The 25826-nt window shown below is 50.1% G+C and overlaps 1 protein-coding gene across 1 annotated transcript; it reads right to left on the minus strand.

The window, feature by feature from the left end:
* Positions 1 to 255: 255 nt before the first annotated feature.
* LOC123042094 (uncharacterized) lies at positions 256 to 4970 on the minus strand. The gene is made up of 6 exons (XM_044464620.1): positions 4676 to 4970; positions 3977 to 4153; positions 3525 to 3650; positions 3061 to 3240; positions 2566 to 2730; positions 256 to 977 (listed from the first exon to the last, which is right to left on the minus strand). The coding sequence occupies exons 1-6, from the start codon at positions 4898 to 4900 to the stop codon at positions 624 to 626; spliced, it is 1227 nt and encodes a 408-aa protein (XP_044320555.1). The 5' UTR covers positions 4901 to 4970; the 3' UTR covers positions 256 to 623.
* Between the last annotated feature and the right edge of the window lie 20856 nt (positions 4971 to 25826).

Here is a 25826-nt window from a genome sequence, read left to right on the forward strand (position 1 = left end):
ATTACGTGAAGAAAGCGCATGCACAAGACTCAATCACGAAACCAAAAGAACGGGGCATACTCAACGAGCTGGAAAAGGTTGTGCACCGGTTGGATGCCAAAAATAGTTCTTCCACGAATGTAATGTTGAAATCTGAATCCATCATACTGTATGATTCTAGTCGTCCTTCAGAGTAGTGGTACCTGCTTGATACTACTTCACCTGGTCGAGCGTCATGTGCCAACAGGGTTTTCAGGCACTCGGAGATTCCATTGCTTGCTTGATGAACATTACATAACTTCATTATTAACAAATGAAGGCTTGCATATAACATGTAAAACGTCTCAGGCAGACACGCAATGCACCTTGAATTTGGCCTCAGCATCAAATCCTCAACTGAAGAGACAAATGCAACCCGGCAATGCGTAGTTTCGCAAGCATGGTGATGTGAAAGAAAAATCTCACAAGTTACAACACGGATCATACACACATAGCAGATCCTGCGTGTATTCACCACAGCCCAGAGGCCACAACATCCCACAGGCACAATGGCGCCGCAACCTCCGTTACAGTATATGTGTTACTCGTATCAACCACCAACCATCTTTACCTGTTGAACGGTGGCTGGTGGTGCCAGGCACCCTCTATTTGCTTTGAGATGAAGCCCGAGAAAGCGTCTTCGGAGAAACTGGCACGATCAGACAAGGTTCCGGAAGGGCAGATGTGGAGGCCGGAGATGAGTTAATATGTTTAAGTGTCACTGGAGTAGATGCGCGACCTAGGCCCGACCCATTGCGAGCAGACGCTGGAGGCAGTACTTGAGTAGGGTACACCTCAGTGACCTCTTCGATGCCTTCATCCACATATATGACATCTTGCATAGTAAGTTGGTGATACTCTACAATTTCACGTAGGAATCTATTTTCTCGAGCATACACCGAGTTTTCATGTGCAAGCCGCGCCTTCTCGGCTAATAGTGTCTCTAATTGTAGGCGGATCTGCAAAGAAGCAGAAGATATAAATGGTTAACCAGTGTCAACATGTTAAGCCTGACCAATTTTGGTTCTATTTCACAAAATATATCAATTTTGATGTAGCTCAAGATTTACAAGAGAAAAATATAAGCGTCTGGTTAGAGTTACACAAACTTATGATTCCGGCACTTTCATGTTGTTCTTTGATCATTTGTCAAACCCTAAACCCTGAGAACTAGCCACACAATTGCAGCTCCTGCCTTCCAGAAAAAAAGAAAATTGTACTACACATTCAGTTGAGCATAGAATTAATCAGAACTCTGAGGACCATTCCTTAGTCTTGGCATAATTTCCCAATCAGCACACAATATTTATTAGCAGAAAAACAAAACCAAATAAAAATATTTAGCAAAGAGCAAGTTCCAAACCCTGAGACCCAGCCATAGAATTGCAGCAGCTGCATCATAGAAACAATTCCAAGATGACATTGAATTGACCATGAAACTAATGATAACAAGGGAACACTTAAGGATTATACACCTAGTATTGGCATGATCTCCAAATGATTATCAGCAGGGGATTTTACTGTGTAGGTTTCATAAAGCACAAGTCCACCCTTCGCTATTATCATAAAATACACCCATGGAGTGCTTTTTCTGTTTGAATGTGTTCAGCGCGGAAGAAGAAAATGAAGCGTACAGATATCATAACATGACGCGGGCACAGACAGCCTGCAGTCTCAAGCAACCCCTAGACTAGGGGGTATGAGATGGCCGAGGGGCAGCAGGCGGTTGGCAGACAGCTGTTACCAGCGCACCAGGGCAATGAAATAAACAGGACACAGATGGGACTGGCCCATCAGGTCCAAACCCTCTAGTGGACGGCTGCAGAGCAATGAATGGACGAGGTAATCAACTAATGTTTAGGGCAGTTGATTTGTGTCTATGACATGGACTGATCATTGACATAGCGTACTAGTATTCCAATTTATAGATTTGGACATGAACAAACAATCATTGCCATCACGCAACTGCAATCTGAGTGACTTGTGTAGGCTATTTTGCAACAAATTCAAATATTTCATCTGACGCGTCCCTGTAGTGATAAGAGCGCATTCTCTAACAGCTTTGAAGCCGAGGCAGCCATCCTCTTGCCCATCCTAAACAAAAGAAAGAAAAGCCCTACCCGCGCAAGGACAGTTCTCCCAACTGTTAGCACAAGTTCTCTTACCGATGAGCACAATTCAAAATTCCCAACTCATGAGTTAACGAAATTGTTCTTCATTTTCCACATTAACAAGGTAATTTATTATTTCTTAGGTTACATAGATGACAGCAGACCATATTAATTTGTTATGTTGATGTCAATTCGGCAGTGATTCATCATCTGGAGCCCACCCTCCGTAAAAAATCGCAACTGACTACCAGTGTCTAGCAATAAAAAATGTGGGATAAATTTTTTTAGTACGATATAGACAATAAACTTCTAATAAAACTTAGATGATAGAAGTATCTAATTACTTTTGACATAAATCAGTAATCAAAATCAAAAGGATGATGGACTACGGTCATAAACATAGTTAGTTTTGTCCATTTATATTAAAAGTACTAACCAGATCATCATCTTCTGGGTTATCACCATTGTCTTGATTTTCTCGCAACATTTTATTCTCGTCCTCAAGCTGAGCACAGCGCTCCTTCGCAAAAGCTAAATCTGCCTTCACAGTCTTCAGTTCACGTAATAGCAGCTTTGCTTTTGCTGACATGGCATTTGCAACCTGTAAGAGCAAAAGATGGAGCAATTAATAATTCACTCCTGCACGCAAAGTTGGCCAAATCAGATTCAAGTTAACTTAACTGATGCTACTGTACTCAGGTATAGGAAAATAGCGAATAAAAAAAAGAATGCATTTCATGGAATATTTATTACAAAGAATATAATCAGGCATATATCGCTATCCGATAAACAAAGATGTTTATGAAAGCAATCAATCAAAATACATTTAACATTCAGTTACGGTACACTACACAATTGCAGAACTTCCAAATTTTTTTGTAAAATGGAGCATTGAAACAATATATCTATTGACACTTATTTGCCACCTTACGTCGCGAGATGCCTTCAACTGAGTTTCGTAATCGAGTGGATTTTGAGGAAAATTTCTGTGAGCAAATTTGTGAGAAGTTTCTCCTTGTGGATTTGATCCAGCTCCTTTCCGCCTTATATTCAGTTTACGCGTCTCCTGAATAATGTCAGCTGTTTTAGTCTCTACAATAATCCGACCTTCCTGGAAGAAATAACATATATAGCTGAGTCAACAAAGGGGAAAATATAAGGATGAAAATATGGTAAAATAATCTAATTAAGCTCTTGTAAAATAATAAATCTGACACTGGTTGCTCTTGTCAGACATATACTGACAGGTTAAAATGGTTCACAGTTTCTAGGTTTCTATACAAAAGCAAAGAGAATTGCCTTTCCACGTTAACTGTGAAAGGTAGCATTGACAGACATAATTTCAGATTAACTTCTGGAAACAAAAAATTAAGAGAATTTTGAACATAAACTTACTTCGAGGGCACTCTTTATTGTGCCTCCAATATAGTTAAGGGAGGAAGCTAATGCCTCGGACCTCTTCTGAGATGGAGGTGTCTCGGATTTCCATGTCTCTGGCGCTGGCTGTTGCAAGTGTTGTCTCTGTTACATCAGTAAAGATTGTCGATGAGCCACATGAACAGTTCAAAGTGAACTACACAGAATGATGATCACAGTTAATTGCACAAGGTTAAAAGGGAGGATTATACCATACAGACCAACAAGCACTAAGTACTAAACATGATGTAAGAACAAAGTACAGATAAGAAAGCTGGCCGTTGCAAGGATTCATCGCAGAAGTCAAAGTTCAGACTGTACTAGTACTACTTATTGAAGGGGTGATCGGTACACATTAAATGGAATAAATTCGCACATTAGAGTTCAGTCAAGTAGCATTACGAAGTACTGTACAAGATAGCAGGTCTCACATGGATAGCTGGTGATGTACCATCTCTTGGCGGCTGCTGTCTCGTCGGGGAATCATATTGCCCCGGCGACCCATCCTCGTCAATAAGTGACTTTGCTTTCCGAGCAAGCGTCCCCCAAAATCCGTACTTGGCCTCGTTCAAGCTCTTCATGGACGTGTACCCATAGCTGGAAGAGTCCTGCGCCCAGGGGGGGGGGGGGGGGGGGGGTAAACATAAACTCTTCACACACCAAAACAGCGGGTAAAACACCTAAGGGCGCGCTTGGATTGGATGTAAAATAATACGGGGCTGTTTTGTTTACACGTGTAACTTACCGACTGATGAGCAATTTACACGCGGAAATGAAACGACAGACCGAGGCCTGTATATTTTACGGATGTATTTAGAACGGAAACGCTGATCCAAACAGGGCCTAAGCAATAAGTACCACCCATTTCAAGGAGCCCCAACCAAAGAACAACAACAGTCTATAAGTCAAGCACGAGAGGTTCAACGCCCATCCAGCTCGAATAAAAAGGTTAGTCGGTCGGTCCAAGTACGGAGCAATCCGTCGCTAATCACTGTATAATCAGATCCCCGTCACAAATCCAAGGAACCCCTGGACGCGGGAACCGCCGATCGGACCAGATCCGCCAACGCATCCGACGCATCCAGAGACGAAGACGGCGGACGGGTAATTAAGAGGCTGGCGTGGCTTACAGGGGAAGGGGTGGAGACGGAGGGCTCGTGGCTCCTGCGAGCGGCGGCGGCCGCGGAGGCAGCCGAGGAGGAGTATGCGGAGGAGATAGAAGAGGCGTCCCGGTGGGCGGCAGAGGCGCGCATGGCCTGCGCGGCGAGGGAGTCCTGCGGCGGGGAGGGAGGGCTAACGGGCTGCGGGTGGTGGTGGTGCTCGAAGGAGGACTGCGGCTTCCGGCGGTACGCCATCCCGGTCGCGGCGGCAGAACGATGGGTTTCCGACGGGGTCAAGGGTGCGCGTTTTATAGTGGCGATGTGATGCATTCGCGGTAGACCGGGACTTTGGCCTAAACTCGCCCCGAGCCGCAACAAGTTACCGTACCTGGCAGGCAGGCAGGCAGGCTGGCAGAGTCAGGCCTTGTAGAATGCTAAGTGCTCCTATTTCTACATTATAAATGTCTGTCCTCTATAAATAAGCATCTGTGTTTGAAGAAATAATAAATTATTTCTCTAAGCACTTTAGCTAAGCATCTTGTATTTGAACAGGGCCTCATACGAACGCGATGCCTGGAATGAATTGTGTTGAATCTTTTTTTTCTATATAAACCCTTCTATTGAACCGATTCACTGAAGTTCATGCAAGCATTTGACGCAATTATGGCACGTTTGGTAGTCTATATATGCCTTAGTCAGACCTACTAAAATGTTTCGGGAAGAGGATTTAGAGCATGCAAATGCAGGGACGCGTAGTTTGGGGCCGTCGATCTGCGCGAAGATTCAAAAATTTGGATGTTTATTTAGTGTATTCGCGAGCGTATATTGCTTCACATATATCTGTATTCACATTGTAAAGCTAAAGTATTATATCTTTTTCTATGGGTCTCGTTTGTAAGATACAGATATTTCGATGAACAATTCCTGTAACAAGTGCCTATTAGACATTATTCTTGTGCTTAAAGTGCTCCTTCTATTCTTCTGTCTCATTGTTCTTCTAAAGTACACCGTGCTTCTCTTCTTAGAATACTTTCTTAGAACTGTTATTGAAGTAACATCGTTGTAGACCCCCTGCAAAAAAACATCGTTTTAGACGAGAACGGATTGAAGCTATTTGTTGCGAATTACACATAGTCCAGAGCAACTCAAAGGTAGGAGGAGAAGCATTGCGTAAGCTTATCAAACACAGGTTAGTCGATGTTGTATTCCCCTACATGTTTAATGTTCTTTCAATGTTTTTGTAAGCACAATGTCAGAATAAGGTTGTGGGCTATTTGATCGGTTTTTCTTTAACTCGTTTCTATTACTTTGTCCTCCTTCAACAACTCAAAGCTTTGATTTAGCCAATTTTGTGGAATAAAAAAATTGGTACAGATCCTAGAACAAAAATAATATGGTAGGTAGGACGTTCACGAATCTAGGACGTGACTGTATATATCGGAAATTGAAAGTATGAAACTTTGAAAGTAGGTACGTTCGGGACAATGAAACTTACGCAATTACGTTAGTTAATCAGACGAAAACTTATAGCACACATGTACTCTCTTGTACCTTTAGAAGAAATAGCAACACTAAGTTCCTAAATATTTCAACAATGTAAATTTAGAATATGCATTGTTATCTCTGAAACCAAATATATGTACTTACATATGTATATGAAAGGTTATTTAACTTTATGAAAAATGTATAGAAACTTAACAAGAAGGTTACATATAGAAAGAGTGTATATGTAAGTTTAAATTTATGTTATATACTGCTATAGTGGCAAATGAGTGTATATATTAATCTACTTGGATTTGTAAGTAAATATTTTTATTAATAACACTAATAAATAATATTCCTACCTTACAAATATTTATTTTAACATGTAGTTGTTAAAACAACAAATTTTCATGAATTATCTAACCCGTTAAATTATTTATTAATATTATTGTCTTCATTTACATTCTAGTGATAAAATATGTCATCTAAGTCAAGTCATTCAGTAAGTGGTACAGCAAAATGTAACTGTCGGATTTCGGGTTCCGGCGTAACCCTTGAGGTTCGAACATCGGGGTGCGCACGAAGATCTCTCCCCCCTCTAACTCGCACACATCATGATCGCATGGCCTAGCTCGACGAACCCAAAGAACAAGAGACACAAGAGTTTATACTGGTTCGGGCCACCGATGTGGTGTAATACCATACTCCAGTGTGGTGTGGTGGATTGCCTCTCGGGCTGAGGATGAACAGTTACAAGAGAAGAACAGCCTCCTGAGGAGAGGTGCCCTTGTGCTTGGCGGGCTTGTGTGGTTGAGGATGATCTGGATGATCTGGATCCCTCTCTCCTACTGTGGTGGATAGTCCTATTTATAGTGGCATCGGTCCTCTTTCCAAATATTGAGCGGGAAAAGATCCCACAATGGCCAAATTCGAAGGGAGACAACTAGTACAAGTTACCCTGACTAAAGGTGGTCTTTGCCCGCCAAAGGCTCTCGTGGTGACGCCGTCTTGCGCTCCACGGTGACCTCCGTCCTGCCGCCCTGCTGGTCTTGGTCTCGTTGCACCGATATGGAAACCTTTGCATGATGCCTCGGAACTCCTCGCCTGCGCTTGCCCCTTTAGCACCAAAGAGGAAACGAGGACAGTGCGCGCTAGCGCCCGCCTGGGGCCCGCCTGGCTCCAGTCGTCATGACTTGAGTCACGGGGACCTCGCGAGGTGTCCCTTGCCTTGATCTCTTTGCCCCTCGCGAGCCAGCCTGGTGAAGCTGCCCCCGAGGAGGTCTTGTGTCGTCCGCCTCGCGAGGCTTGGCCCCTCGCGAGGGTCTTGAGTGTTTGCTGGTGAAGATGGGTCGTACATGGCCGCTGGTCGAGCTACGCCGCGGCCGCAGGCAGGCAAGTCTGGGGACCCCCGTTCCCAGAACGCCGACAATAGCCCTCGGGCCCAAGGCGCGCTCGGACTTGGCTTCAAGGCGAAGTCAAAGGGCAAGTGCGGAGCGCCGCGGGCCCCAATAGCCTGCGGCCTCGGTTGGCGCATGGCGACTAATTGGACATGGGCGTCTCCGCTTCCCCATGCTGCCTCGGTAACTGCCCGACTGACAAAAGGTTGGCGCGGGCAATACTTGCCTTCATTGCTTCCCTTTGTCTTGCTCCAGATCCCCTCTCTCGCTCCTTGCTTTCAAAATCTCCAGATCTACTTTAATCCCCTTCCGAGCTTCCGGCCAATGGCGCCTCGAAAGGCCAAGGCCGTTTCGCCGCCTTCCTGGTACGAGCCGGCTTTGGACGCGCCCAAGCTGACGGCGGGGGAGTACAACGAGAAGGGGAAGACCGAGCTTCGGGCTGGCTCCGCCGAGCCGGAGGCTTCAAAGAGCTCCTTCTACCCCTTCTTTATTAGCAGCGTCGTCGCGGGCCTGGTTCCCCCCTTCTCCGACTTCTTCCATGCCGTCCTCCGTCATTACAGGTTGCAGGCCCTCCATCTCCATCCCAACTCCATTCTTCTCTTGTCGATCTTTGCCTTCTACTGTGAGGCGTATGTCGGGGTGATGCCGTTCGTGGCACTACTGCGCCACTTCTTCTTCCTCCAAATCAACGACGGTCACACCTTTGGGTGCGCTAACTTCGTCGCAGCCGGCAAGGCCAACGCGATCTCGAAGGCTAGAAAGAAGGCCAATGGCTTCAGGAGCAAGTAGGTCATGATGGATGCTAAGTGTATCCACCCGCGGTTGAAGCTGCCGATGGAGATGCCCTAGTCTAACGAGGGGTGGTCCCACGCGAAGCTTACCGACGACCAGGTGAAGTCGGTGCTGGAGAAGATGACCGCCGACCTGAGGCCGGGCAACGCGAAGGCGGCGAAGCTGACGGGGGCCATGCTCCTGAGAGAATTCCTGATGATGCGGGTGGCTCCTCTCCAGGCGCGCTCGCGCCCGTTGTGGATGCTTGGGGGCGGAGAAGACAAGCTTCGCTTGAGTCCAGAGGCCTTGTCTGAAGAGGAGCTGTCTGTGCTCTCCGCCTCTTGGTCGTGGACGACCAAGAGTATCCGTCGAGTGACCTCGTTCCGATGTTCCTTCGTAAGGACGGGGCGCAGGTCGTGGCCGCCATGCCCACCTTTGACGGGCGCGGCCTAGTGCCGCCGGCGCCCCCTGGGGTCCTGGTGGCGACGGCGCCGGTGGACGTGTCTTCTGGCGATTCCCGCAGGGAGGGGGAAGAGGAGGAGGGCGAGGAGCGCGACTCGAAGGCGACCCCCGGGGGGATGGGGGAGACCTCCCCCTTGCATAAGGCCGACATCCTCTGCACCTTGCCTAATGACGATGACGAGGCTGGCGTCCTCCCGGAGAGAGGGGAGTCGTCCGTGGTCCCGACGAGGGGCAGGTCGGCGCTGATCTCCCGAGATGACGCTCATGCTCCGACTTTGCCTGGAGCTGCTTCTGGCCCATCCGCTGCCCCCTCTTCTGCTCTTGGAGCTCGTGCGCATGCGCCTCAGGCTGCGAGGCTCTCGGGCTTCAGGCTTACGAAGCGGAGGGACTACACCGTGGTAGACCATTAAGTGTTCTTGTCCTTTTTTGTTCTTGCTTCTCCTGCTTACCCTTGACGCTTCTTCGTTGTGCAATAAGGTCGATGCCCGCGGCGAAGAGGAGGCAAGAGGACGAGGTGGCGCTGCTCGAGACGAGATCGCCTATGATGGTCGCACCCCTCTCCATGGATAAGGGCAGCGATGGCGCTCACGCTTCTCCGGCCCGATCATCCTCGCGAGGTTTGAGGGAACGTCCTCGGGAGGAGTCAGACCCATGGCCCCGCTGGCTCCGGGTGTGCCAACGCCTGGCTCAGTCGCGCCAAATGTCGGATTTCGGGTTCTGGCAAAACCCTTGAGGTTCGAACACTGGGGTGCACACGAAGATCTCCCCCCCCCTCTAGCTCGCACACATCATGATCTCACGGCCTAGCTCGACGAACCCAAAGAACAAGAGACACAAGAATTTATACTGGTTCGGGCCACCAATGTGGTGTAATACCCTACTCCAGTGTGGTGTGGTGGATTGCCTCTCGGGCTGAGGATGAACAGTTACAAGGGAAGAACAGCCTCCTGAGGAGAGGTGCCCTTGTGCTTGGTGAGCTTGTGTGGTTGAGGATGATCTAGATCCGTCCCTCCTACTGTGGTGGCTAGTCCTATTTATAGTGGCCTCAGTCCTCTTCCCAAATATTGAGCGGGAAGGGACTCCACAATGGCCAAATTTGAAGGGAGACAACTAGTACAAGTTATCCTGACTAAAGGTGGCCTTCTCCTGCCAAAGGCTCTGGTGGTGACGCCGTCTTGGGCTCCACAGTGACCTCCGTCTTGCCGTCCTGCCAGTCTTTTTTTGAAACTTCGGTCATTTTATTAGATCATAGTACTGTTACATCATCCACCAAGCCTTTTACAATGTAAGCCGGCGACTCCTCCAACCACAGCGATGGGGAAGGCCTCGCCAACCTAGCTAACTCATGAGATACATAATTTGCCTCTCTAGGGCAATGGACAAAAGTGACCGAAGTGTATCCTATGATGAGGACCAAACAATCCGAGTAAATCGCCGCAGCACCTGAAGCCGTAAAACCTCCATTATTCATAGTATTGATCACCTCGAGGCAGTCCGACTCCACCACAAGTTTGCTTATCCCTAGCTGCTGCGCCAAAAGTAAACCATGTCCTAATGCATATGCTTCCGCCGTCCCTGTATCTGCGACATGTTCAAGCTGTTCGTTCGATGCCGCGATGAACGCACCTTTATGATCTCGTAGAACAACACCTACAGCTCCTTGTAGAGAGTGTGCTTTGAAAGATGTATCTACATTTACCTTCACAAAACCTTCGAGCGGCCTCCTCCATCCATCTCTCCGTGGTTCTGCCTTTTTCTTCATGGCCTTCAGATAGTTTGCGGTAAGCACTACGATTGACAATGCTGACCGAGCCGGGGTTTGCACATCTTCGCCATGGACGTGTTGGCGTCGTTCCCACCATATATACCAAATTCCCACAAGGATAAGAGCTTGGGCAGTAGCATGCGATATCGAACTCCGCCGAGCCAGAGCACATAAAATATAGTCCAACGCCGCCGTTCCTGCCCTATCAGTCGAGCAAGCTTCTTCTATGAAGTTGTCCAGCTTCAGGCATCTCCAAATCTCAGCTGCCCTCGTGCGGGTAAAAAGTGAGTGCATAATGTCCTCACAACCACCCGCACACATAGGACAACTATCCGCCGTGCCAATGTGCCGGTTCACCAGGACCCCATAACAAGGAATGAACCCATGTAGAACCCTCCATGCATGGATCTTGATCTTTGCTGGAACTTGGAAACTCCAAAGGTTTGCCCAAACCGGGTGCCGTTGAGATGGTTGCCCCTTTGTTCTTTCGTACCAGCGAGCAAATTGGTGTTCCCATTCAACATAATAAGCTGATCGCACCGAAAAAATGTGGTTCTTTGTAAATCTCCAGGCCACAAAGTCGGAGACTAGCAGGACGACAAGACGGAGATCACCATAATAACTGACACGGCGCGGTGGATCATGCCGCGGGACCGCACATCTTAGGGAGGGGGCAGACGCGCTCCATGAGCCACGCGTCTCGGCGCGAGCGCGCCATATTGATGCAGAGGGGGCGGAGGCGCTCCACGAGCCACGTCGCCCGCAGCCCGCGGCGGGCGAGGCAGCGAGAGGGATGGTGCACGAGAGCCCCCCGCGACGCTGACGAGCTCGGCGATGTGGTCCAACTAGTCCTCGTAGAGGTCGTCGACCTGGCGGTAACACAGGAGCTCGCATGCCATGAGCAGCGCGGCCTGCGCATCTGTGGGTGTGTGGCGAGCATGAGATGATGAGCCGGCCGGAGTCAGCGACGGGGTGGCGGTGCGGCCGTCTTGCCGCACGGAGGGGTGCAATGAGGAGGCTTGTTGCTCGTTTGGCACCGGACCGGTAGCGGCGTTGGCGGCGGGTGACGGAGAACGACGGGGAGGCCCGCCAACAGGGGATGTTTGAGCGACACGGGTGGCGAGAGCGGCCCGACGCTCGATGCGGGCCCGGCGAGCGTCGGCCATGAACTTGATGGAGTGGCGAAGTGTGGATTGATGAGGGGAAAGCTTCGGCACACCCCTACCTGGCGCGCCAAATGTCAGATTTCGGGTTCCGGCGAAACCCTTAAGGTTCGAACACTGGGGTGCACATGAAGATCTCTCCCCCCTCTAGCTCACACACATCATGAACTCATGGCCTAGCTCGATGAACCCAAAGAACAAGAGACACAAGAGTTTATACTAGTTCGGGCCACCGATGTGGTGTAATACCATACTCCAGTGTGGTGTGGTGGATTGCCTCTCGGGCTGAGGATGAACAGTTACAAGGGAAGAACAACCTCCTGAGGAGAGGTGCCCTTGTGCTTGGTGAGCTTGTGTGGTTGAGGATGATCTGGATCCCTCTCTCCTACTGTGGTGGTTAGTTCTATTTATAGTGGCCTCGGTCCTCTTCCCAAATATTGAGTGGGAAGGGATCCCACAACGGCCAAATTCGAAGGGAGACAACTAGTACAAGTTATCCTGAATAAAGGTGGTCTTCGCCTGCCAAAGGCTCTGGTGGTGACGCCGTCTTGGGCTCCACGGTGACCTCCGTCCTGCCGCCCTGCTGGTCTTGGTCTCATTGCACTGATATGGAAACCTTTGCCTGATGCCTCGGGACTCCTCGCCTGCGCTTGCCCCTTTAGCACCAAAGAGGAAACAAGGATACTACGCGCGCTGGCGCCCGCCTGGCTCCAGTCGTCATGGCTTGCATCACAGGGACCTCGCAAGGTGTCCCTTGCCTCGATCTCTCCGCCCCTCGCGAGCCAGCCTGGTGAAGCTGCCCCCGAGGAGGTCTTGTGTCGTCCGCTTCGCGAGGCTTGGCCCCTCGCGAGGGTCTTGAGTGTTTGCTGGTGAAGATGAGCCATACAGGGCCGCTGGTGAAGCCACCCCGTGGGCCGCAGGCAGGCAAGTCTGGGGACCCCCATTCCCAGGACGCCGACAGTAGCCCCCGGGCCCAAGGCACGCTCGGACTTGGCTTCGAGGCGAAGCCAAAGGGCAAGTGCGGAGCGCCGCGGGCCCCAACAGTCTGCGGCCCCGCTTGACGTGTGGCGATTGATTGGACGTGGGCGTCTCCGCTTCCCCATGCTTCCTCGGCAACTGTCCGGCTTGACGAGTCCTTGCTGCATGCAGAAAAAGAGCATTATTACCTTAAATCATGGAGGCCTGCGGTTGGCCTCCCCTTGGCTATAAATGGGAAGAGGGGGGCGGAGCCCCTGTCACCCATCTCCTTCTTCGCTTCTCCCGCTCCTTCTTCTTCCTCACTTCATCGCTTTCTGCATCGACCATGGCGCCAATACAGAGGTTCTTGGCCGCGGAGAAGGGAAAGACTCCCCTCGGCGAGCCCGAGCCACTTCCGCCGAAGAAGAGGCGGTCCCATCATCGCGACATAGTCGTGAGGCCGGAAATGTCGCGGCCATGGTACGAGCGGCCACCTCCCGGGTACTCGCTGCCTTTGTACGCCCAAGCTGAGGGCTCCGGAGGGAGGGCGACGAGCGCCGCCGACCGCGCCAGGGCCATGGTCGCCGCGCCGCGGTGACACGCCGTCGCCCCAGGAGTCCACGTCGCGGACTCCTCGCGCGAACTCGTGATGTGGGCGGTGATGCCTCCGCGCACTTGGATCCGCTTCCCACAGTTCTTCTCTGCTGAGATGCCGCCGAGGGGCCACCTTGAGCTTTGGCAGCAGCACGCCGACTGTGATGCCCCGGCGACTGGAGCAGAGGTTGAAGTCATCTCCTCTGGGAGGATATTCATGACTCGTGGCTGGGGCGTGGTCACTCGAGTCTGCCGTGCGGAAGGCGCCCTCGCCATCCACTTCGAGTACGATGACGTCTTCACGGTTTTCTTCAAGGTCTTCGACGAGGAAGGCCGCCGCTTGGAGTGCTGCCCTGAAGGGGGTCGTTGAGGTGGCGCAGCGGCGAGCACCGAGCTTGCCGCTGGCTTCGCCAGCGGCTCTTCCAGCAGTAGCGGTGGCGCTTGGGAGTCCAGCGACTCTCCTGAGCCCTGCGAGACCCCGAAGATGAGCAACGACAGCCATGTGCCTCCGAGCTCTCACCGGGCCCGGAGCAAGGCTGCAGCGTCCGGCCGCCGCCGTCACTGATCTGGATGGGGTTGGCGCCGGCCTCCCGTGGCCCACTGTTGATGATGGCGTCGGCTTCCCCGATGCGTGTAGATAGAGCTCCTAGGAACTCCCTTCTTTTTGTTCCCTGCGAGGAATCAAAATGGACCCCGTGGGGGCGTGTAAAGGGTCTGTAATGTCTTTTCATATTATCCCTATTATGAAAATTTGCGATCGCATGTCTTGTTTCGGCTCGGTCTCCTCTTTCCAACCCCATGGCAGCTTGGTGCTCTACGCCGACAGGTCCTGGTCCCCAAGCAGGTTGCAGCCATCGCTGGTATGCTAGGTCGCGATGCCGTGGTCAAGGCCAGGAGGAGAGCGGCCCGAGGTCCAGTAAGAGATCCTGAGGTGCGATGCTCAAGAGGTCCCCTTTAGCGCTCAAGCAACTACCGAGAGGCAGGAAAGGGTGGCGATGTTGCCATAACTAGGCTGCCGCAGGTGAGGATCCTATGCTGTAGCGTTGGGTGGATCCAGGTGCGAGACTTATCTTGGCATTCCGGAGCTGGTTCCTTGTGTTGCACCAGACTTGTGTGTCAACCACTGTTGGGTAGCTAGGTCAGGCCCGTGCGAGCCTCCCCCTCTTTTCCATGCTCTTCTGTGTGCTCTGCGTCCTCAGGTCCCGGCCCTCGAGCGAGCTCAGCCGCCATTGGTATGCCAGGTCACGATGTCGTGGTCAAGGCCAGGGGGTGAGGGCTGGAGAGCCAGTAAGATCTCCTGAGTTGTGATGCTCAGGAGCCCCCCTTTTAACGCGCAACCGAATCGCATGGGAGAAGAAGGGGCCCGTGGTACCGCCCGTTGTCGTCCTTAGGAGGTCCCTGCAGGTTAGGATGAGGAGGGACATAGATTTCCATGATGATTGTCGGTCTCCCGTAGGTCGCTCTGCAAGGAGGTGAAGGCGTTGAGGGTCCGGTGAGTTGACGTGCGCAGGCGTGCCGCGAGCCAGAGCTCGACCGCTCTGATTTGTCAGCGTTGCAGGACGAACCCGAGCACAAGCGCCGTGCCAGCATGCGTAGCTCCCGTGGTGGGTGACAATCAAGTAGGTGATAACCATAGATAGATCATGCATGGAAAGTGAACTAGATTAGGTAAATGCAAGAATGATACATGCCACTGGGTCAGACCCGAGCGACCTAGGGATGATGCAGCCCGAGGGGCGCCCCCAGCAGGGTGAACTAAAGATGCAAGTGGATACATGCCGCCGGGACAGACCCACACGGACTGGGAATAATGTAGCCCAGGGGGCGCTCCCAGCTAAATAAACTTGGAAAATGTTACATGGTTTGGTTGTCGAAGGAGTGTTGGGGTAGCTGAAGACATGTGGCGAAGGGGTTGCTCCTCACGAGCCACCGAGACCCTGAGCCTCGAGAGGCCCTGAGGGTCCAGACGGCCCCTCGAGGACCGTCTCCATCTCCACCAGGACTGCGTGATGCCTGGCCTCCTAACCTTCCAGGATGCTCCGCAGGTTGCACTGGAAGGTGGTTGCCACACTCGGCAGGCCGAACGGTATGCGAATGTAGCTATGAGGTGGGCCCTCGCAACATCCCACGCGTGAAGGCCGGAAGAGCTCCTGAGATGCGGCCCTGTTGAGCCCTGGGATGTCGACGCAGACGCGCAGCCCATCATCCGCGCCTGGATGGGGAGCAGCGCCAGGTGGGCGGCGGTCACCGCGCATGGCTCTTGCATCCTGTAGCTCCTGAGTGGCCTTGGTGATGAACTCCTGAGTGCTGGGCGCTCCTCGCCGGTGTCCTCCTAAGGGAAATGTACCGCAAAGCACACCTCCACATGGTACCTGAGCGCCTCCCTCATGATGTTGTCTAGGTCTGAGGTCCTCTAGAAGAGAGCTCCCGAGCCCTGCCCGAGGAGGGCGCCGGGCGCGCCTCCCTATGCGAGAGAGGGAGGCGCCCCAGGTGCGGGCGCCGATCCTGATGTTGCACCACCAGAGACGCCGCTCCCCTGAGGCCCAGTGTGGGGTAGCTGCTTCTTCTTCTTGTGGCTGGCCTCAGGAAGGTACTGCACATACGCGCTGCCAGGGTCCCCGACTGCTGCAGCTTGGAAGGCACGCTCGAGGGAGCACACCGCGTCTCTTTCTTCGCAGGGGACTGTGATGATTCCGTCGCTTCCTAGCATCTTGAGGACGTTGTAGCCATGGTGGGTGACTGCCATGAATTTGGCCAGCGCTGGGTACCCGAGGATGGCATTGTACGGCAGGCGGATGTGGGCGACATCGAAGTCGACAAGCTCGGTGTGGTAGTTGTTGCGCTGACCGAAGGTGTCAGGGAGGTGAACTTGCCCTATCGGGATGGTGGAGCCGTCGGTCACTCCTGAGAAAGGCTTGGTGGGCTGGAGTTGATCATATGGCACTTGAAGGTTGTCGAACGTCTCGACGGACAGGACACTGAGCCATGCGCCGCCGTCGATGAGGGTCTTGGTGACTTGGACATTGCTGATGATGGGTGAATAGAGCATCGGGAGGACACCGGCGGTTGCCGCACATTTGAGCTGGTCCGCCGAGCTAAAGGTGATGGCGTACTTGGACCATCTGAGCGGGCGCGTGGCCTCGAGCTTGAGGAGGGCTGCATTCACTTCGCGAGAGAACTGCTTGAAGATGCGCTGGGAAGCTGGGGCCTAAGCGCCACCCAAGATGCAGGCGATGGCGCGCGGCTCCTGGAAGCCCCCAGCCCCTTCGTCCTGTTGGTGGTCGTCGTTCCTCCCTGGTGGTGGCGGCAGCGAAGGGAGACCAGGATCGCCCTGAGGACGGTCCTCGCGAGGCTGGTCCCTCCAGGCGCCCTCACGAGGCTGGTCCTGCCAACGGTCCTCGCGAGGCTGGTCGCACCACTCCTAGCGGGTCCCACGGTCGTCCCAATGTCCTCCACCTCGGCCTTAGCCCCGGTCATTGCACTCGAGGCGTCGACCAAAGCGTCCATCTCGAATGGCCCTAAGCTCTTGACAGTCGTTGGTGTTGTGTCTGCGCATGTTGTGGAAGGCGCAAAATGTACGGCTGCCCTTGGACGACTCGGGGAGGTCTCGGTCGTGCTTGGTGTCTGGCTCTGCCGCGAGTACGGCCACCCCTTTGTGCTTCACGTCCTTGACCTTGGCCTTCTTCTTCTCTAGATCCGCAGCAGGGAGCTCGAGAAGGGAGAGACGCCCCTCCTCATCTCTTGCACACTTGGTTGCTATGTTGAACAGCTCCAAAGTCGTGCACAGCTCCTCATGGATGGCGAGCTCCTCCTTCATCTTGATGTCGCGGACGCCATCGGAAAACGCTGAGATGATGGCCTCGTCCGTCACCTTGTGGATCTTGAGACGCACGCTGTTGAAGCGCTGGATGTACTTCTGCAGGGTCTCTCCCGGCTGTTGCCTGATGCGGCGCAGGTCACCCGTGGCCGGGGGGCAGTCGCGAGTGCCCTGGAAGTTGGCGATGAAGCGGTCACGCATCTCACCCCAGGAGGAGATTGAGCCCGGGGGAAGGTTCAGGAGCCATGAGCGGGCACCGTCCTTGAGAGCCATGGGGAACCAGTTCGCCATGACCTTTCCGTCGCCGTTAGCCGCCTTGATGCTTAGCTCATAGAGCTGCAAGAACTCCATAGGGTCGAGGGTATCGTCGTAACGAGGAGGCAGATCCGACTTGAACTTGCCCGGCCAGACGACGCTACACAACTCAGGAATGAAGGCGCGGCAGCCTGCCGTGGCATCGTGGAGGCGGAGCTTGATCTTGGTGTCCCCGCGCCGCCACGGCAAGTGGCGCATGGCCCTGCCGCGGCAAGCAATCCTGACGTGGCGGTGCTGGGAGCGGTGGAGCATTTTCCTATGGCCGGGGAACCTCTTGACAGCTTCCTTCTTCGTGCGCGGGCACACGGCGCGGTGGATCATGCCGCGGGACCGCACATCTTAGGGCGAGGACGCCGTCTTGACGCGGAGGGGGCAGACGCGCTCCATGAGCCACGCGTCTCGGTGCGAGCGCGCCATCTTGATGCAGAGGGGGCAGAGGCGCTCCATGAGCCACGTCGCCCGTAGCCCGGGGCGGGCGAGGCAGCGAGAGGGATGGTGCATGAGAGCCCCCTGCAACGCTGACAAGCTCGGCGATGCGGTCCAACTAGTCCTCATAGAGGTCGTCGACCTGGCGGTAACGCAGGAGCTCGCGTGCCATGAGCAGCGCGGCCTGCGCATCTGTGGGTGTGTGGCGAGCGTGAGATGATGAGCCGGCCGGAGTCAGCGACGGGGTGGCGGTGCGGCCGTCTCGCCGCACGGAGGGGTGCAGTGAGGAGGCTTGTTGCTCGTTTGGCACCGGACCGGTAGCGGCGTTGGCGGCGGGTGACGGAGAACGATGGGGAGGCCCGCCAACAGGGGATGTTTGAGCGACACGGGTGGCGAGAGCGGCCCGGCGCTCGGTGCGGGCCCGGCGAGCGTCGGCCATGAACTTGATGGACTGGTGAAGCGTGGATTGATGAGGGGAAAGCTTCGGCACACCCCTACCTGGCACGCCAAATGTCAGATTTCGGGTTTCGGCGAAACCCTTAAGGTTCGAACACTGGGGTGCACACGAAGATCTCTCCCCCCTCTAGCTCACACACATCATGATCTCATGGCCTAGCTCGATGAACCCAAAGAACAAGAGACACAAGAGTTTATACTGGTTCGGGCCACCGATGTGGTGTAATACCCTACTCCAGTGTGGTGTGGTGGATTGCCTCTCGGGCTGAGGATGAACAGTTACAAGGGAAGAACAACCTCCTGAGGAGAGGTGCCCTTGTGCTTGGTGAGCTTGTGTGGTTGAGGATGATCTGGATCCCTCTCTCCTACTGTGGTGGTTAGTTCTATTTATAGTGGCCTCTGTCCTCTTCCCAAATATTGAGCGAGAAGGGATCCCACAATGGCCAAATTCGAAGGGAGACAACTAGTACAAGTTATCCTGAATAAAGGTGGTCCTCGCCTGCCAAAGGCTCTGGTGGTGACGCTGTCTTGGGCTCCACGGTGACCTTCGTCCTGCCGCCCTGCTGGTCTTGGTCTCGTTGCACCGATATGGAAACCTTTGCCTGATGCCTCGGGACTCCTCGCCTGCGCTTGCCCCTTTATCACCAAAGAGGAAACGAGGACACTACGCGCGCTGGCGCACGCTTGATTCCAGTCGTCATGGCTTGCGTCACAGGGACCTCGCGAGGTGTCGCTTGCCTCGATCTCTCCTCCCCTCGTGAGCCAGCCTAGTGAAGCTGCCCCCGAGGAGGTCTTGTGTCGTCCGCTTCGCGAGGCTTGGCCCCTCGCGAGGGTCTTGAGTGTTTGCTGGTGAAGATGGGCCGTACAAGGCCACTGGTGGAGCCACGCCGCGGGCCCCAGGTAGGCAAGTCTGGGGACCCCCGTTTCTAGAACGCCGACAACAACATAGATGTAAGATATTATTACACCGAAGGAGATGACTCAAGTGGAGAAAATGAGGATGACAAGTGTAACTCTGAATCCAGGTTGAAGGTAGATCATGTTCATGCTATTTTGAATGGATTCACTAAATACAAGAAAATTTATGCTCTGGGAAATCAAATTTGATGGGTTGTTGAACTTACCTGCAATTAAAAAGGTTCATTTTAAGTTTACTACATTTCTGATAAGTTCAACAGATGTGAAAGAACCAGTGCATTAAGATGTCTCAAGATAGGAAACTCAAATTCTATGCTGCAGATATGCATAAAGTTTTTGGGTTTTCTTGTGGACCTAGAGATATTGATGGTATTGAAGCTCAGACAAATGCTGCTTCTGTTGACTTCTCGAAGAAAAATATAGGTATGGTTGGAAATGATTCTCACAGTTTGAGGGCAGCAAAAAATTTCTTATCCAGAGATATGACTAAGTATCAAGTGAAGCTGAAAAGGCATGCCTTTAAGGCACTATGTGTTATATTTATTATGGGCCATTTGGGACACCTTCTTTTAAACATGACTAGACTCATGTTGATTATTGGGGAGCTCTATGTAGAGATGATTACATAGGAGAATATAACTAGTGTGATTATGCAATGAATTATCTACTTGATGCTATTACAAAAGCACAACAACAGATTCAGTCAAATAGCCCTGTCATATATTTGTATGGCTATCACTTCTTTCTACAAGTGAGTTATCATGTGCATCTTGTTTACGATAACATATGTTTGCTAATTATGTGATCATATAGATTATGTGTAGATATTCAATCTTGATAATCACTACCAAATTGTACCGAGGAGACACACAAAAATGTCTAGGATTATAGACTACAATAAGCGGCACATAAATCTTATGATTTCAGCTTGTAAGAAAACAAGAGATGGACTCACAACATATGATGCATTCATGGTATGTGTTGTGTTGTGTTTTTCAATTACTTATTAGTTAGCACAAATGTTGTTCTAACTAACAACATACTCTATTTTTGAAGGAAATATGCCCTAGAGGCAATAATAAAGTTATTATTTATTTCCTTATATCATGATAAATGTTTATTATTCATGCTAGAATTGTATTAACCGGAAACATAATACATGTGTGAATACATAGACAAACAGAGTGTCACTAGTATGCCTCTACTTGACTAGCTCGTTAATCAAAGATGGTTATGTTTCCTAACCATGAACAAAGAGTTGTTATTTGATTAACGGGATCACATCATTAGGTGAATGATCTGATTGACATGACCCATTCCATTAGCTTAGCACCCGATCGTTTAGTATGTTGCTATTGCTTTCTTCATGACTTATACATGTTCCTATGACTATGAGATTATGCAACTCCCGTTTGCCGGAGGAACACTTTGTGTGCTACCAAACGTCACAACGTAAATGGGTGATTATAAAGGTGCTCTACAGGTGTCTCCAAAGGTACATGTTGGGTTGGCGTATTTCGAGATTAGGATTTGTCACTCCGATTGTCGGAGAGGTATCTCTGGGCCCTCTCGGTAATGCACATCACATAAGCCCTGCAAGCATTGCAACTAATGAGTTAGTTGCGAGATGATGTATTACGGAACGAGTAAAGAGACTTGCCGGTAACGAGATTGAACTAGGTATTGAGATACCGACGATCGAATCTCAGGCAAGTAACATACCGATGACAAAGGGAACAACGTATGTTGTTATGCGGTCTGACCGATAAAGATCTTCGTAGAATATGTAGGAGCCAATATGAGCATCCAGGTTCCGCTATTGGTTATTGACCGGAGACGTGTCTCGGTCATGTCTACATTGTTCTCGAACCCGTAGGGTCCGCACGCTTAAGGTTTCGATGACAGTTATATTATGAGTTTATGAGTTTTGATGTACCGAAGTTAGTTCGGAGTCCCGGATGTGATCACGGACATGACGAGGAGTCCCGAAATGGTCGAGACATAAAGATTGATATATTGGACGGCTATATTCGGACACCTAAAGTGTTCCGGGTGATTTCGGAGAAAACTGGAGAGCCGGAGGGTTACCGGAACCCTACCGGGAGAAGTAATGGGCCTTATGGGCCTTAGTGGAGAGAGAGAGAGGGGCAGCCAGGGTGGGCCGCGCGCCTCCTCCCCCCTGGTCCGAATTGGACTAGAAGAGGGGGGCGGCCTCCTCCCCTTGCTCCTTTATATACGGGGGCAAGGGGGCACCCCTAGACACAAGTTGATCCACGTGATCATATTCTTAGCCGTGTGCGGTGCCCCCTTCCACCATAGTCCTCGATAATATTGTAGCGGTGCTTAGGCGAAGCCCTGCGACGGTAGTACATCAAGATCGTCACCACGCCGTCGTGCTGACGGAACTCTTCCCCGACACTTTGCTGGATCGGAGTCCGGGGATCGTCATCGAGCTGAACGCGTGCTAGAACTCGGAGGTGCCGTAGTTTCGGTGCTTGATCGGTCGGGCCGTGGAGACGTACGACTACATCAACCAAACGCTTCCGTTGTCGATCTACAAGGGTACGTAGATCACACTCTCCCCTCTCGTTGCTATGCATCACCATGATCTTGCGTGTACGTAGGAATTTTTTTGAAATTACTACGTTCTCCAACAATTTTTACTTGTCTGTAGAGTGAAAAGGCTGAACTTGTATGTTATGTGAGGAGCGTCACCGAGAGGAAGCCAGGCAATTTTATTGCTAAAAAGACTAAAAGGGTAAGGGTTTCATAGAAATCACGTCAGTTGGATATGGTGGTCATATTTGTCTAAAGAATAGTTCAAATGTCAAAAGGCCTGGAGTTGTTTGAAAGAACGTGCAGTTTTTTTCACCTTCAACAAATCTAGAACCTATATCAAATGGAAAATTCAGCGGTCATATAAGATATACTTATCACAGATGGCAAATTTTCATTTATATACTTTAAAACTTAAAATGCTGTTAATGTATGTGTACTAATCCAAATTACATTTGAAGGTGCGACATTCTTTAACTCAAGAATTGAAATTGAGGCATGCTAAAAGACATCATGAATGAAATTTAAAGATAGATGATATAATTTGAGAAGATATTGAATTAATAGATAAGATCTTCTTATTGTTAAACAAAACTTACATGCATTGCACTCAAAGAGGACTAAGTCCATGCTTGCTTGAGAAGTCAAATAAGCCAACAAGTATGTAAAATGTGTTTCGATGCCCGAGCTCAGGTGCACACCATGTCAGACCCACACACTCGTCTCGGGATGCTTGTTAGTCAATGTATTCCCCCATGTATATGCCAGTTGTATAGGTGGAAAATTGAGCCGGACCAACGCATTTATTATTGGTTGGTGACGTCTACCCGCTCGCAGCCCAGTTCTTTGACCGACGACTCTTTCATTTTTTGGGCCAGGTTGTGCCGTCTCTAGTAACCTCTTTCTTAAAAGGTCATCATTTTCTCCATCTAGATGTGTTCTCAATCCCCTTTGCTCGCCTCTCAGGTCTTAGCCATCCCCATCCCCATACCAAATCGCACTCCATGACGGCATCTGGCTCTTCTTCATCCGTCGCCCTGAGCCTGTCATTCTCAAGTTGATCCCCTGCGCCTTTTTCGGAAACCCTGAGCCTGTCAATTAGCGTAGATTCTGGTTTAGCATTCATCCACCGCACAGATATAGTAGATGTTGAATCAATTTTGACGGGATATAGTGTCTTCCTCAACGAGCCAAGTCACCAAGAATTTCAATTCAGTACCCAAACAATAACACAGCCTAACTCCACCAAATCTGCACATCATACATACACTATACTTAAACTTCTCTAATCTCTACTCCAACTCACAGTCAACGAAATAAAAAAAATGAGCCAGTTCGTCCAAGCGAGTCGCGCTCTACACCACCAACTCACTCTGCCCCCGCACGATGACACATGAGGAATCTTTGCCGCGCAACACGGATGGAAGCATCGTCGTGAGCACTAGCAAATCTGGCAGTTCCATGTACGCTGTCACCTCCTCCCTCAAGGGGAACCTGCGCAATTGCCCAACATATTCCATGCAGGGAGAGAAAAGGAAGGGGCGGTAGGTGGAGGTGGATGAATCGCAAAAAAGGGTAAAGCACATATCCAGCAAGAACTCAAGACCATCTTCAGCCATTTTGCACCATCGTAACTTCGAATCGCCGGCGCGTGATGCGCTTTGCTGCTATAGAGTTGTGTGGAAGAGCCACCGTTCGGGGAAAGGGAGACCAGAGGGAGACCGAGAAACATCCTATACCAAAATTCTCGGCGAGGGGCGTCTTGTGCTAGGATCAGGTCTCCACCATCACGGACTAAGCCCGCGTCATTTGAGACTGCCCCCACGCCCCGCACTGTACCACACTATATTGCATCTGTATGTCTTTTCCATCGAGCTAGCTATGTTTTTCGTCCGACACACTAGTCGAGATCCCAACACACCTACCACGCCCTAGATATCAGGTGCAGCTGAGCCTGATCACCAAATCTCCCCTTCCAACAGGTATTGCCAAAAGAAATGAATTATGTATTCAGTCGGCTTTTAAAATTATTGTTCATTCATACATATATATTTTAGTTTATTGTCTCAAAAAATGAAATTCAGCAAGCCGTTTTTAAACAAGTCTTCGTTCTCAGTAATGTTGTTGCAAGATCAAAAGGTAGATTTTTTTCTTTAGTTCTTTATTGGCTATGTTAATAGTTGTTGGCTCTATAGATGAACGTTCTACTTGTAACAATGCAATTGTTTCAAAGCAAAAATTTAATGATAAATATGGAGCCAACGTGGAACAAACAATTGAACAACAAACTAAAATAAAAGTCAAAGATGCTAAAAGTGTTTATTTCTATAATTATTACATGGTTTTCCAGGAACGATCTTATCTTAGGTAATTGTTGGGTTGCAGGTTAAAAGGATGAAACATCAATTACAGAGTCTGATTCAATAAAGATTCTAAGTGTTGAGCTTGATCATGGCAGTTCTGATGCATCAAGTGTGTCAAATATGGAACAAAATGTTACAATTTTGCTTTACACTTGTACAAAAAAGTCAAGTGACATTGCAAAGAAATTGAAATAACTTAAGCGCATCTTGTTGATTTTGGTGATTTATCTGACTATGTGATTATGCAGAGACAAGTTAATTATGTTCAACTGAAATGTAATATAATATTTGATACTATGCGGTCGAACCTGCCGACCAAGTTACAGAGAGAATCTTTTGAGGAATATATTGTAGCGATAGAGAAAGATGAATTTAATAGGCAAGTGAAAATTGTTTTTTTACTAATTCACATTTTGTTGTCTTACTACTAATGATATATATACCTATTGCTACAATTTATGGATAAAACATTATGAACCAAGGTAGTCTGAAAGTTTATGGAACTGATATAGAAACGCAACTAGTTTGCACAAAGGTAATGGATCATGAGGTATACACTTCATGCATTCAAAGGGTAAGTCAAATGGATAGTAAACACTATACATGAACTGATCTCGATCGTACGAGGATTTTTACTGTAAGTGTTCTTTTTATAGTATATGAAGTATTTATCATAAATATTTATTATGACACTTATGGTGGAAGAAATTGTAGACTTTAGCTTTTGCTAAGATTGATGCAACAAAGGTGAAATCAATACAAATGTGTTTATTGGAAATAATTTGAAGTATGATATTACATCTATAGGAATGATATTATTTAATATACTCTATGCATATGTAATGGTTGTTTTAACCTAAGCAATTCTAATGATATTCATTGCACGAAATACATTCAGTTGATAACAGTTTTGTCGATGCATGAGGGTTGGTCAACTTATGTGTGGGATATGAAGGAGAAAGTTATTAAACATTTTAGATCCATGGTGTACAAATGGTCTTAGAGTGCACCAACCACCAAGCAAAGCTCTGCTACAACTGTAATTGAGAAATTCAAGAGGCTCAGATATGACATCAAACAGTGGCAGTTGTCCAGATTGAAACTTTTAATCCAGGCTTGCAACAAAGTGATCTTGGCTTTGGATAATTTAGGGGAATTGAGGCCTTTGTATAGACCTAAATTTGATTTTAGGAAATTGGTTAAGCTGCATCATGAGAAACTCTTACACCTGCAATTTAGTCACCGGAAGCAAAGTTGCGCTGTTAGGTGGATTAAAGTTGAGGAAGAGAATTCTACTCAATTTTCCCAAGCCATGACACATCCTAAATGTTGATCCTAAAGTCCATGGCGCATCCTAAATGTACATAGCGGGTCAAGAAAATCACCTCGGTCCCCTTTGCTCCACACGGGGGGAGGGGGACAGTTGGCACTCATCGCCCCACTCACAGCTGGCTACGAGTGTGTGCGACCGAGGGAAACTGCAGCAAGTCATTGTGCGCCATGTTGAGATCCACATCTAGTGTGGAGCTTCCGAGGGTTCCCCACCCTTGTGAGGAGCCCAGGCCAAAGGTGATAGAAGACATCGACTTGGCCGAGGATGTCGACACTAGCGCGACATTGACGTTCGCATCAACAAGGAGGACCACGGGCGTGACAACCACTGCACGGGCTCGGTCGCGGATGAGTTTATTCATGTTCAGTAGAGCCACCTCACTATTCCAAAGACGCAGCTATTCACA

Source organism: Triticum aestivum, chromosome 1A (assembly GCF_018294505.1).
Source record: "Triticum aestivum cultivar Chinese Spring chromosome 1A, IWGSC CS RefSeq v2.1, whole genome shotgun sequence".
NCBI classification, from domain to species: domain Eukaryota; kingdom Viridiplantae; phylum Streptophyta; class Magnoliopsida; order Poales; family Poaceae; genus Triticum; species Triticum aestivum.

What these genes read in the sequence shown, in the direction of transcription:
- LOC123042094 (XM_044464620.1), bottom strand. Translation starts at nt 4,900, where the DNA reads ATGGCGTACCGCCGGAAGCCGCAGTCCTCCTTCGAGCACCACCACCAC. An exon ending in CAATAAAGAGTGCCCTCGAA is followed by an intron (nt 3,241 to 3,524) that starts GTAAGTTTATGT and finishes TATTTCTTCCAG; the next exon opens with GAAGGTCGGATTATTGTAGA. An exon ending in AGTTGAAGGCATCTCGCGAC is followed by an intron (nt 2,731 to 3,060) that starts GTAAGGTGGCAA and finishes TTGCTCTTACAG; the next exon opens with GTTGCAAATGCCATGTCAGC.